This window comes from Suncus etruscus, chromosome 5 (assembly GCF_024139225.1).
Source record: "Suncus etruscus isolate mSunEtr1 chromosome 5, mSunEtr1.pri.cur, whole genome shotgun sequence".
Classification (NCBI taxonomy): Eukaryota; Metazoa; Chordata; class Mammalia; order Eulipotyphla; family Soricidae; genus Suncus; species Suncus etruscus.
In genome coordinates, this window is record NC_064852.1 from 9,635,956 (window position 1) to 9,649,875 (window position 13,920).

At 48.9% G+C, this 13,920-nt stretch overlaps 1 protein-coding gene across 1 annotated transcript in view; it reads left to right on the top strand.

Moving 5' to 3' along the window:
- The first annotated feature begins 441 nt into the window (after window positions 1–441).
- The window catches only part of WHRN (whirlin), an 89,055-nt gene continuing 75,576 nt past the window's right edge, over window positions 442–13,920 (top strand). Inside the window, exon 1 of the mRNA XM_049774134.1 lies at window positions 442–1,160. Coding sequence (XP_049630091.1) covers window positions 513–1,160 — 648 coding nt within the window. The 5' untranslated portion in view covers window positions 442–512. The remainder of the gene's footprint in view (window positions 1,161–13,920) is intronic.

The window sequence follows — 13,920 nt, forward strand, 5'->3', positions numbered from 1 at the left end:
CTCTGCGCCGTCCCCCAAGAGTCCCTGGACCTAGATTTGCTCTCCAAGCGCCCCTCAAGATTCCCTGTTTCCAGGCTTGCTCTCCCTGAGTCCCCCAAGACTCCTTGGATCCGGGCTTGCACTGCGCGCCTCAAGACTTCTAGAATCCGGATTCTAGCTTGCTCTCCGCGAGCCCCTCCAGACTCCCGGGGTCCGGGCTTACTCTCTGTGCGTCCCCCCAAGACTCCTTGGACCCTTAGCACCGTGCGCCCCAAGACTCCCTGGACTCGGGCTAGCTCTCCAAACGCCCCGCCAGAGTCCCCGAAGCCTGGATCTGGGCTTGCACTGCACGCACCGTCTCCTGCTATCCAGATCCTGGCTAGCTCTCCCTGAGCTCCCCAAGACCCCCTGAACCTAGATTTGCTCTCCAAGGGTCCCCCAAGACTCCCAGCCAGGATCCGGGCTTGCTCTCCACGCGCCCCCCAAGTCTCCCACCGCTCCCCAGGGTCGGTCCCCGGGGCCGGCGCGTGGCCATGAGCGCGCAGCTGGACGGCCTGTCGCTGAGCTCGTCCTGCTCGGGCTCTCTGGGCTCGGCGGCCGGGCCGGGCGGTGGGGTCGGGGTCGGCGGGGCGACTGCGGGGCTGCGGCTGCTGTCGGCCAACGTGCGGCAGCTGCACCAGGCGCTCACGGCCCTGCTGAGCGAGCCGGAGCGGGAACAGATCACGCACTGCCTGAACGCCTACCACGCGCGCCGCAACGTCTTCGACCTGGTGCGCACCCTGCGCGTCCTGCTGGACAGCCCGGGCAAGCGGCGCCTGCTGCCCATGCTGCGCCTGGTCATCCCCCGCTCCGACCAGCTGCTCTTCGACCAGTACACCGCCGAGGGCCTCTACCTGCCCGCCACCACCGTCGCCACCACCCCTTACAGGCAGCCTTCCTGGGCTGGTGGCCCCGACGGTGCAGGGCCCGGAGAAGTGCGCCTGGTGAGTCTCCGACGCGCCAAGGCCCAGGAGGGTCTGGGTTTCAGCATCCGAGGGGGCTCCGAGCACGGCGTGGGCATCTATGTGTCGCTGGTGGAGCCTGGATCTCTGGCCGAGAAGGAAGGGTTGCGAGTGGGGGATCAGATCCTGAGAGTCAACGACAAGTCCCTGGCACGGGTGACCCACGCAGAGGCTGTCAAGGTAAGGCTCAGGTGGGAGGGTGCCATGGAGATCCAGCCCATCCTAAGTCAACACCAGCACTCCTTGCTGTGCCATCTGAAGCTGGCTTGCCCTTTCTGCGCCCCTGGAAACAGCAGGCTCACAGAGCACATAGCTGACCCACTCTGGGATTCCTAGGGACCCCTACTTTCCACTTGTGGACTTCATGTGGGAGTGTAAAGGCGAATGCGAGGAAGAGCGTTATTAAGTGCTCCAGCAGATGTGTGATTCGAGTGTGAAAAGGACTGTGGGTTTTGTGCGCCTTAGAAGGAGAAGGTCTCTGGCATTTGTGAAAAATCAGTGGGTGGCTTCTTCTGCTGTTGCTATGCTCTAAGCTTTTGATGGGAAGATGATTTGGTGAGGGCCAGAGTGACCTGCAGGTCTGCTCTGATCCTGCTGATTGGAGATCAGACAGTGAGTGTATCTTGGGGCAAGTCACTAGCTTTCTTGGAATCACTGGGTCCTCCCTTGAAAAAAAAACAAAAAACAAGACACAAGGCAGCTAGACCTACAAGTATGTGAGTGTCCCGAACCTTGTTGGAAAGGAGGCTTCTGACCCTCTTGAGGATTATCACAGATATGGTGTCAGTTCATTGAGAAAAATAACTTCCTGATGGCAGGCTCCTTGGGGGATAATCTCACTGTTGCAAAAATAAAAAATACATTTAAAAAGCCAGTTTGGTGATCTCATGCACACACACACACACACACACACACAAACACACACACACACCCTTCACACACACACCCCCTTCACACACACACACACACACACACACACACACACACCCTTCTTTTGGAGGAGAATTGTTTGGGAGAGGAGATCAGGGGAGTTGTTGTCCAGGGGCTTTGGAAAGACCTTTGACCCTGCTCCAGATCCCAGCGGCTACTTGGAAACTGAGGCAGCGTAGACCAGGGCTACTTCCAGTGTGTTGGCCAATGGCCCATGTCAAGTGTCTTAAACTCACCTGGAGTTTGTTCGTCTCTTCTCTTACATTGACTTTCTTTCTTTTTTTTTTTTAACTTCCCAGTCTGTCACACCCTCTCCCCATATCATCTTTCCTAGAAGTTGGGGGACCTCTGACTATTTGGGGAACACCTCCCCCTGATCAATTCATCTTTTCTCTTTAGCAAATCTGTATCATTACAAAGAAATAGTCCATTCACCTTTGGCTCTAAAAGATCTGGAGTTCCCAGATGATAAATTCATACTCTAAAAAGACTTGATCCAACTGGTCACTTATAAATGTGGATTCCATTTAAGTGACAATTCAGAAAGACTCAGATAATTTAATCATCAGAAGGTGATGGGGGCTCTACAGTGAGTCTGGAGCTTGCCTTGCATATGGCTAACTTGAGTTCAATCCCAGGTATCCCATATCTAGTTACCTCGGACCACCACCAGGAATTGATTCTTGAGTGCAGAGCCAGGAGTAACCCCCGAGTGTCGCTCAATATGGCCCCCAGACAAATAAATAAAAAATGAAGACTTTTTTGGAAAGGTTGGGGAAGCCTGGACTTCCAACAGACACACACCTCCTTGTAAAGTTCCCTTTCAGCTCAGCCATACATCAGGCCTGAGTTTCTGGGCTCAGAATTCCCTTAGCCCTCTGCCTGCCCTCAAAACATGCCCAAGCTCTGGACCAAGTCCCTCACATTTGTCTGTTGCTCCAAGGCACAAATGGACCAGGATTGGCTTGTTTGTTGACTTTTGTGGCTAATCTCTCTGTGGCATCCTTCTGGAAGCGCATAGAACAGCCTTGCAGCTCAGGGAGAGGTGACTGCAGGCAGGGCTGCCTCTGGATATCTGGGAGCCTGTGGGAGCCTGCAGGAGCCAAGCCTTTTCAGATGCTCAGGTCCTTTTTCTTCTGAGGCTTAGGTTTAGGCTGTGTCTTTATCCCACACCTTGCCAGAACCCAGCCTGCAGGGGGGCTGTGTTCCTCTGGTCCCTGTAGAAGCAACAGGAAAACAAGTGCTGCTTTGTGTTACGTTAGCTGCAGGAGAAAGGGGCCGGACTTTCCGTGGGTGGAATTTAAAACGCAGGAGGTGGCTGCTTCTCTCTGGTGGAGGGAGTCAGGCAGGGTTTAAGAGCACTCCTGGAGAGCTGTTGACGCCTTTCCGCACAATTTAGGGCCTTAAGTGCCTTTCCCAAAAGGCAAAAAAAAGAGCTGCTCTACCAGGTACAAACAGTCCTCAAGCATTCTCCAACCCAGCCCCTCTGCAAGCTACAACGCTAAGGGGGTTGACTGGTTTTTCTATTCTAGGAGAGCACCTCCATGTACATTCGTTGCTTTGCTTGCGTTCTTCCATTTTGTTTTTGTTTACTTGTTTATTTTTTTACTTCTTGAATCTCTAGCTTTATTGCTTTGTAACGGAGAAACACAAATATACGTGCAGGGTGATGATCTGATATAACTAGACATCGTAAAATGATGACCGTAATCAAGTTGCTTTAGCCTCGTGATTTGTATGTGTTGACATCTTAGCAAATTGTAGCTATCCAAGTTGGTCTTTTGGGGGGGTTGGGGGGAGGGACACAGCTGGCACATCTGTGCTCAGGGCTTACTCCTGGCTCTGTGCTTAAGAATCATTCCTGGTGGGACTCAGGGATTATAGATAGTGCTGGGGATTAATCCTGGGTTGGTCATATGTAAAGGAGCCCCCCCCCCACCTGCTGTACTATCACTCTAGCCTGATGGCCTCTGTTGTTTTTGTTTTTACTGTAAATATAAATCCTCTTTAGCCAACATCTCCTCATTTTTTCTTCTATATCACTATCTTACTCTGCCTCTGTGAGTGACTTTTTAGACTGCACAAGAGCTGGAGAACATGTAATTACTGCCTGCCACTCTCTGGCTATTTCACTAAGTATCTATTCTTTAATCTTCCAGATTCATCTATATTGTCAGTGGCAGGATTTCTTTCATTTCTTTGTTTCTAAATAATGCTCAACTTATGTATTTATCCTAATCTTTTAGGAGAGCAAGGTGTTTCCAGATGTTGGCTATTAAAAAGATGTGTTTTGGGATCGAAGAGATAGCATGGAGTAAGGCATTTGCCTTGCATGCAGAAGGAAGGTGGTTCCAATTCAGGCATCCCATATAGTCCCCCAAGCCTGCCAGGAGAGATTTCTGAGCATAGAGCCAGGAGGAACCCCTGAGCGCTGCCAGGAGTGACCCCTTCCCCAATAAAAAGATGTATTTATGTTATGGGGTAAGGGAAATAACCAAAGATCCAACTCCCCTGTTCCACAGGTCTCCCCCAAACATTGCTGAAAATAACCCCAAGCACAGAACTGTGTAGCCTCCCTGAGCATTGCCACTTACACCCCCAAAGAAAGCAAAACAGAACAATGTTTTTCTATGTTAAAAATCTGTTTAGAGGAGCCTGAGCGATAGCAGCAGGGCCTCTGCCTTGCATGTGGCCAACCCGGGACAGACCCGGGTTCGGTTCCCAGCATCCCGTATGGTCTCCCAAGCCTGCCAGAAGCAATTTTTGAGCACAGAGTCAGGAGTACCCTGAGAGCCACCAGATGAGGCCCTCCAAAGATAAATAAATAAATAAATAAATAAATAAATAAAGTCTGTTTAGAAAGACGATCTGAACTTTTCAGATGAGAGAATATTAATGTGTATATAAAGAAAATGAAGTTTTGGAAGTTAAGAATGAATAAGAAGGTCCAGAGTGCTACACAGCAGATAGGGCATTTGCCTTCCCAATCCGGGTTCGATCTCTGGCATCCCATAAAGTCCCCTGAGGCTGCCAGGTGTAATTTCTGAGTGCAGAGCCAGGAGTAACCCTGAGCACCACTGGGTATGGCTCCCAGAAAAGAATAAATAAGAAGAGCCAGAGAGATCATAAGATAGTGGGTAGGACATTTCTCTTGCACGTGTCCAACTTGAATTCAATCCTGGGCACCCCATAGGGTCCCTTGAGAACTGCTAGGAGTGATCCCTGAACATTGCAGAGCCAGGAAACTGCTTCTGAACACTATTGAATTGGGTTAAAAATCCCAAACTAAAACCAATCTTAAAAAAAAATGACTAAGAGGGCCCGGAGAGATAGCACAGCAGCGTTTGCCTTGCAAGCAGCTGATCCAGGACCAAAGGTGGTTGGTTCGAATCCCGGTGTCCCATAGGGTCCCCCGTGCCTGCCAGGAGCTATTTCTGAGCAGACAGCCAGGAGTAACCCCTGAGCACTGCCAGGTGTGGCCCAAAAACAAACAAACAAAAAAAAATGACTAAGAGGGGCCAGAGAGATAGCACAGCGGTAGCGCATTTGCCTTGCACACAGCAGATTTAGGACAGATGGTGGTTTGAATCCCGGCATCCTGTATGGTCCTGGTGCCTGCCAGGAGCGATTTCTGAGCTCAGAGCCAGGAGTAACCCCTGAGCACTACTGGGTGTGACCCCCCCCCAAAAAAAAAAGACTCAGAAGGTGCAGCCCTCCTGGGAGCAGCTTAGAAAGAGGTGATGGATGGCCAGAGTTCCCCCGTACTTGCTTCTGAGAGGAGTCTGGAGACTGTTGGTACCCCACAGTTCAGTTAGCAGCTTATCCTCTGCCCAGTGGGGCTCCCATCCCTCCTTGAAGCTTGTTTGTGAAATCAGCAGTGACAGGTTCAGATAAGGCAAGCCATTTACTATGTGCAATTATGTTGAAACATTTGATTTCTGGGAGAAAAAAATAAATCTATCTTGAATGAACAGAAGCCAAACTAATAATAATAAAAAAGGGAGATCTTCCATAGGTTTCCAGCCAAAAAATGGTTGGCTAAAAATTGGCTACCTTGTCCACCGTCCACGGGAGCTCGTCTGTTTTGTGACCTTCATATGGCACTCAGCCTGTCTGTTCAAAGGTGGGCCAGGACAGGGCTTCTCAAGGTCCCTTCAGCTCAGTCTTGTGATTGGCTTCATCCCAGCCATATACCAAAGTCATTTATAATGTCTAGGAGAATGTTTTCTCCTTCTTTCAGAATTGCCTTTGTGGAAGGCTGAGAAAGTTGACCAAGGAGTGGGAGACAAAAACCTTGGCCTTCTTCCTACTAAATCAAGTGAAATAGAAGGGTTGCACTCTGTACCCCCTCTGCTGAGGCCTCACCTTCTGGCCCTTACACCCCACCTGTGGTGGTGTTCCAGAGTCAATGAGAAAAGGAGTAGTAGGACACTGGTGTCCACCTCCTAGAGGAAATATCTGAAGTCAGGTGTACATACTTGCTGGTTTCATGCGTTCCAAACTCTCTCTGTAGGTTAAAGAATGTGGTTTGCATCCAGGTGGTACTGGTGTGTGTGTGTGTGTGTGTGTGTGTGTGTGTGTGTGTATGTGTGTGTGTGTGTGTACATGTGTGTGTGCATTTCATCCTGAGAAGAGCTAAACAGCTTTCTTACAGCCTCAGCATCCCTACTGAGACTGCTAGGAGTGATCCCTGAACATTGCAGAGCCAGGAAACTGCTTCTGAACACTATTGAATTGGGTTAAAAATCCCAAGCAGCTGTTGAGTATTTGAACCATTCCAGGAGTTAAAAGCTCAGTGGCCAGCCCTTTCACTTATCCACCCCTTGCCCAACCTTTGCCTAATAGCCCTGGAAAAGTCTGTCTGTAAGCATATATGTCATTGTATTGAGTCCAGCACTGTATTTCAACAACATACTTGTCATTTTCCCATTGTAAATGGTTAACTGAAGCCATTACAAGTTATTATTACTTCTAACTTAGTGTTTGGAATACAGTCATTGCCACCAGTTTCATTCCTGTATGTCCCTTTGGGAACCCTGAGTAATATGTTTGTGGATTTTGTGCAGACTTTTCTCTGCCCTGCACTCATTCTTGGTGTGTGTGAGTCCTGTTGGCAGTGATGCATTGAAAACTCCCTATTTATCAAACCTTTATTGAATGCATGCTTGTTGGCCAAGTACAGAGCACCATACAACATATTGAAAAAAACAAAAAGAACCTTTCTTCACACTTCCTCTTGTATATTAGCTTGGATCAAGGTTTTCCAAAAGTATGGGTCCAGGTAGGACAAAAAAAAATACTCTTTGAGATGCTTATTTTCTGTGAGAATAAATGATGTTTTCTTTTTTCCTTAGGTGGAAGGAGGATATTTTTATTTCCCTATTCATTCATTTATTTGGGGGGCTTTTTAAGTGATGTTTGGGTGATTTTGGACTAACCAGGCTAATGTTTCAGTGCCCCTATATATTTTTTTGGGGGGGTAAGAGGCTATGGTAGAATACTCTTGCCTTTCAACTTTTTGTGGGGGGGCTACACCCAGTAGCGCTCAGGTCTTACTCCTGGCTCTCCACTCAGGGACCACTCCTGGTTGCCTTGGGGGACCCTATGAGGAAGAAGATTAAACCTGAGTTGACTACGTGCAAGGCAAACACTGTACTATCGCTCCAGTCCCATTGTCTTCCTGCTTTGTCAGTCCTGAAATATGAAATAATCACCCCAGTACTCGGTGTTTATTTTTCTGCCCTGGCTCCCCTACACGCTTATTTTGATTGGTTGCCATCTTATCATTTGGATGAAGTTGCAAAAAGATAAACATGACCCTTTAACCAGTCCCAACTGGATTTTATGTGTTGACTGTTGTTGACTGCCCTCCCCCCCCACCTGCATCCCTCCATCCACTTCCCCATTCTTCTTTGGCTTTACAACACACACACACACACACACACACACACACACACACACACACACACACACGTATGTATGGAGCACCTGTACAGAGCACATAGTCCCTCATTGCTGGCAGGCTCATGCTAACATGAATCGTTGCATAGCCTTCCCCCCAACTCATCATCCCCTCCTCTGTCCTGCCAAGGGCTTTGCTCTGAAACAGGCCTCCTTGCTGGCTTAAGCTGCTGCTGCCTTTCCAACCAGGGTCCTTTCCAGCCATAGGAGGGCAGCCTTGACTTCTCTAGGGACCCCCAGACCAGCCAATTCCAGCCAGACTCAGAGTCTCTGATTTGACGGTGGGGCATTGAAAGGCTGTGAAGGTAGCTGGAGGCTGACATAGAAATCTTTCTCCTCTGCTTCTTCTTTCCTTCTTTCCCCCTTTCAGCCTCCAGCAAGATTCTGATGTTAACACCGCAGCTCACACAGACTTCTAATTGTGCCCCAGGGTGGGGACTTGCTTTTGAAAGATTCTGAGGTTACAGACTTTACGTTTTACTTTTGTAGCAGCACAGGTAGGCTGTGCAAAGAATAGGAATCTCACTTGTCACAGTTTGCCTGGGTCCCTGCTTTCCTGGCAGGAGGCAACACTGGGGGCCCAGCCCACTCCTATTGTAACTTCTTTTAACTGGAATGTATTAGGGAAGACAAGGAACCCCACTTTGTTGAGCTCCCTCCTATGTGCTGGGGGAAGCAGAGAGAAAAGAAGAGACGCAGCTAAGGAGCCCAGCCTTTCCTTTCTGCCCTCCCTGCTTAGAACCCAGCCTCTATCTGCAGCCTCCTCGCCACAACTAACTTTCTCCTGGAAGGTAGGCAGCCTTCCAAGAGATTTGGGGGGATTGTACAGGGGTATGGGCATTTGCCTTGCAGACAGTTGACCCTGATTTGATCCCCAGCACTTCATTTGGTCTCCTAAGCACTGCCAGGAAATGATATCTGAGCACAGAGCCAGGAGTAAGCCCTGAGTACGATGCAACCTAAATCTTATCCAACACACACAGATTTCATTTCCTGAATTTGGGAGTCTAAAACCCAGGCAAACAGGGAAGTGGCATTTTTGTTTTGTTTTGTTTTGTTTCTTTGTTTTTTTTGTTTTTGGGTCACACCTGGTAGTGCTCAGGGTTACTCCTGGCTCTACACTCAGAAATCGCTCCTGGCAGGCTTGGGGGACCATATGGGATGCCGGGATTCGAACCACCATCCTTCGCATGCAAGGCAAGTGCCTTACCTCCATGCTATCTCTCCGACCCCAGGAAGTGGAATTTTATAAAAAAAATTTTTTATTGAGACCACTGTCAAGTCGTTCTCAGTTGTATTTCAGGCATATGGTGACAGCGAGTTAAGACCCTTCCCACCACCAATGTTGACCTTCTGCCAATCTTCCCAAATGCATCCTATACCTCCACCCTTAGCCCCCTGGACTGCTAGTGTCACAGGCCCATTTTGTATTTAGTTTGTTATAGTTTGGGTCTCTTGATTCTATTGTCATTGACTTTGGCTTGGGTATTTGAACCTTGCCTGCTGGCATCCACAGAGCTGTTTGCTCCATATCTATTCTGAATGGTACCAGCTGCATCCAGGTGATGGCCTATACTTGGAAATCCAAAACAAGTGTGATTTATGGTTCTGCCCTCCAGAGCATGGTGGAGTGAGGGGTGTTAAGGCTTGGTAGGGGGGAGCGGGAAATCAGATACACCCCACTCTCACCAGGAGAAGGGCCAGTTAGATCTGAAGACATCAGATGCTGGCTTGTACTGTAAGTCACAAGAACTGACTGCAAAGGAATAGAGGATGTTGGCTCCAACTATAGTCTTAAGAACTGCCATTAAAACCCACGTAAACTACTTGTAGGGGAAATGGCAACTTTATTTTGATATTTTTGTTTGTTTGTTTTGGGGCCACACCTGGCTGTACTCAGGGTTTACTCTTGGCTTTGCACTCAGAAAATTGCTCCTGGCAGGCTCAAGGGACTGTATGGAATGCCGGGGATCTAATGTGGGTCCATCCTGGGTCAGCAGCATGCAAGGCCAACATCCTACCGCTGTGCTATCACTCGGGCCTTGTGATGGGAACTTTTTAAGCTGACTAGGTACATCATACCTCTTCCTGTGCTCTTTCCCACCAGATGTAAACTATTTAATCTTATTGTAGGCTGCCTGGAGGTGTGGCTCTGGCAGCCTCTGTGGACACTGTCAGGCCTTGTGCAGGACCAATAAGACCCCCACTGGCCAAGTCTATCTCTGCCTCTGGCCTGGCAGCAACGCCCCACTTTTCAAGGGGAACACGGACATCCCCCTGCACACACACTTCATGGTCACAGGTCACCAAGTGTTTTAAGTGCTGTGACCTCCCTTCTCCTCTTCTTCCTGACTTTTGAGCACCCGGAACACTCCTCTGTTATGGCCCTGGTTCCTTTTCATTTGTTTGTTTTTTTGTTTTGTTTTGGATCACATCTGGCTGCGTCGTTCAGGGGTTACTCCTGGCTCTGCACTCAGAAATCACTTCTGGCAGACTGCAGAGAATCAAACCACCGTCTGTCCTAGGTTGGCAGCATGCAAAGCAAGCACCCTACTGCTGTGCTATCTCTCTGGCTCCAATGGCTCTCAAGACCTCGTTCTGTAGAACTGTGAAATGGGTGTGGATACCTACTGGATTCCATCAGATGTGGCATCGAGGTTCAAAGGATGGGGCAGGCATAGAAACTTTGTGGGTATTTTTTATTGAACAAGTATTTTATTTACTTTTTTTTTTTTTGTGGTTTTTGGGTCACACCCGGCAGTGCTCAGGGGTTACTCCTGGCTCCATGCTCAGAAATTGCTCCTGGCAGGCACGGGGGACCATATGGGACGCCGGGATTCGAACCGATGACCTTCTGCATGAAAGGCAAACGCCCTACCTCCATGCTATCTCTCCGGCCCCATTTTATTTACTTTTAATTTTTAATATATCTTTGTTTAAGCACCATGATTGCAAACATGTTTGTAGTTGGGTTTCAGTTATAAAAAAGAATACCCCCCTTCACCACATCCTTCCCACCTCCAATGCACCTCCATTTCCTTCCTCTCCCATTCCCTGCCTGAAAGCCTTTAGAGCGGTGTTCTTGCAGAGTTTTTTTTTTTATATACTATTTTATTTATTCATTTATTTTTGGTTTGGGGCCCATATCCAGTGATGCTAAGGGATTGCTCCTGGCTGAAAACTCAGGAATCAGTCACTCCTGGCAGTGCTCAGGGGACTATAGAGATTCTGAGGATTGAACCCAGGTCAGTCACATGTAAGGAAAATACCTTATCTGATATACTGTTGTTCTGCCCACCCTCTCAAGGCTTTTCTCTTAAAGATGGGCAGTGCCAGGGCCATCAACTTACCCCCCCACCTCCATATTGCCCTCCCTCATGCACCCAGCAGACCCCCCCTCAATTATGTCATTTGTTGTTTTGCTCTTAACTGTGAGAGCGGGTTCCCAGAAGTGGCTTATTTCCGAAGCTGCACCGTGCCTGTGATTCCAAAATAAAACCATTTATGCATCCTGAAGCAATCGATGGACCAATTTGGGTTGTGAACAAGCTCCTGCATTTTTGGCTTTGAAAAAAAAATAAAACAAATCCTGCTCAGGTTTCAGGGGGAGCTGTGTCCCTACCATATATGGGGTTATAAGCAACTGCATTCTTTCCTGAGTGAGGGTTGGGGGGCTTCCTTTTCCCTCCCTCCCAGCCTCGACCCTCCTGCCCTCCTTCCGCCCCTTGGAGAATTAGTGTTCCTCTGCTAAATTGGCTGTGGTTTTGCTTCAGCTGGCAGCCTGTTTCATAGTTATTTTTCTTCTCTACCTGAGTTTTTGTAATATCAGCATCCTCTCAACGGTGAGCGCAAAGCCCATCTATCATAACTCTCCATAAAAATGTCCTGAAACGTCCTCTTTTCTGGTGTCAAAGCTGCAGACGACAGGGATGGCCGGGTCCCCTGCCATATAACAGAGAAAGCATTTAGAGGCTGAAAATCTTGGAAGTCAGTGGCCCTTCACTGAGATACTTGAGACTCACAACTTAAAGACTTACTTATGCCGGAGTCACTTTCTCATCCCTAGACAAATATTTATGTACAGAAAGATTTTGCCTGCGAGGGTCAACCATCCTGGCCTTGGTATTTAGCTATTTTGGGGGGCACGATTCCATATGAGCTGATAACATTGGGCTGTGGAGAGAAGGGAAGCCAGCCCTGAGAGCCTCTGGAGCTGGACCGGCTTCATCTGAGTTACTTGGCTGTGACCTTGAGATTTTTTTTTTTTCCCCTTTGCTGCTTGGTGGCTTAGCCACCTTGGAACCTTGCTCAGAGTTCTGTCACCCTGGGTCTTGGGGGCTGTTGCTACTGGTGCAGAGCCAGTAGTCCGGGTGGGTGTGAGGGTGGTAGTGGCGAATGCTATCTTAACACCTTCCCCTCCTAGGCTTTGAAAGACCTCTGTGGTGCCCGGTGGATTGGGGAAGAAAAATTTCAGCGCAAGAACAAAAATGTCGTGGCGGTTCTTTGGATCAGAGTCATTAAATAAATGCAGCCAGTGCTCCTGTGGACATCAAGTTTCTTTAAAAATGTAATTGCTCCTCTCTGAGATTTGGCAACGGCATTTTCACTTTACAGCAGTAATAAAGCCCAGTGGTTGGAGGGAATTGTGTTCCAAGCTCCCTAAAAAAATATGAAGGGAGGTCACAGTGATTCAAGGTTTAGAGATCAGCTTGATGCTCTGTCCCCCCCCCCCCCACCAGATGGGCTGGATCTCTGGCCTTGTTCCCCAGCACCCCCACACCTACCCATCAGCCCTAGCCTTGCCCCCCTCAACTCTCTGCAGGAATCTTTTTCAGAGACCATTAGCGCAATTAATGCAGGTGAAAATGGTGATTTGACAACGCAGGCATCTGCTTGCTAACAAAGCCCGGTAATTTTTCTGCACCACATCAAAATCCTGTGCTGGGCTTCATTAAGAGGTTTCTGATTAAGAATGGAAAAGGGAAGCTGGAATGATGGCACAGCGGTAGGGCGTTTGCCTTGCAAGCTGCTGACATGGGACAGGCCCAGGTTCGATTCCCGGCAGCTCATATGGTCCCCAAAGCCTGCCAGGAGAGAGTTCTGAGCAAAGAGTCAGGAGTAACCCCTGAGCTTCGCCAGATCTGGCCTCCAAACAAAAACAAAACAAAAAATAAATAAAAATGGAAAAGAAGGGGCCGGAGAGATAGCATGGAGGTAAGGCGTTTGCCTCTCGTGCAGAAGGTCATCGGTTCGAATCCCGGCGTCCCATATGGTCCCCCGTGCTTGCCAGGAGCGACTTCTGAGCATGGAGCCAGGAGTAACCCCTGAGCACTGCCGGGTGAGACCCAAAAACCAAAAAAAAAAAAAAAAAAAGGAAAAGAAAAGCATCCCTCCTCAGAAGCTTTCTTCCCACAGAAGCTGGGAAACTTGGTCCAGAAGTCTCAAGGAGAAGAGGGGGTTTCCTTTTCCACCTTGGGTCCCCACATCCACCCCTTCCCCAGAGGCAGGACCATTTGGGATATCTCTCTCTTTTTTCTGGCCTCAAATCTTTCTCTTTGAGGGGTTGGGGGGCTGGGTCACACCTGCTGGCACTCAGGGGTTACTCTTGGCTCTGTGCTCAGAAATCGCTCCTGGCAGGCTCAGGGGGCCATCTGGGATGCCGGGAATCAAACCCGCATTTGTCCTGGGTCAGCTACCTGCAAAGCGAATGTCCTACTGCTATGCTATTGCTCCAGCCCCTGGCCTCAAATCTTTCCCAGATCTCTCCCCACCAAGGGGATGGGTGCAGATTTATTCTCTCTCTCTCTTACTCTCTCTCTCCTCTCTTATCTCCCCCTCTCTCTTTCTCTTCTCCTTTCCTCCCCCTCTCTCCCCCCCCCATCTTTCTGATTCTAAGATTTCAAATGATAGCCAAGGTCAGGCTGGTTCTCTTTCCTCTCTACCTCCCACAGTGTCCATCTTCACCCCAAATAACACCAACAGGCCTGTATTGTCCATTTAATTACCCTCTACACCTCCTTCCCATTGCTGCTCTTGTGATGACTTGGAA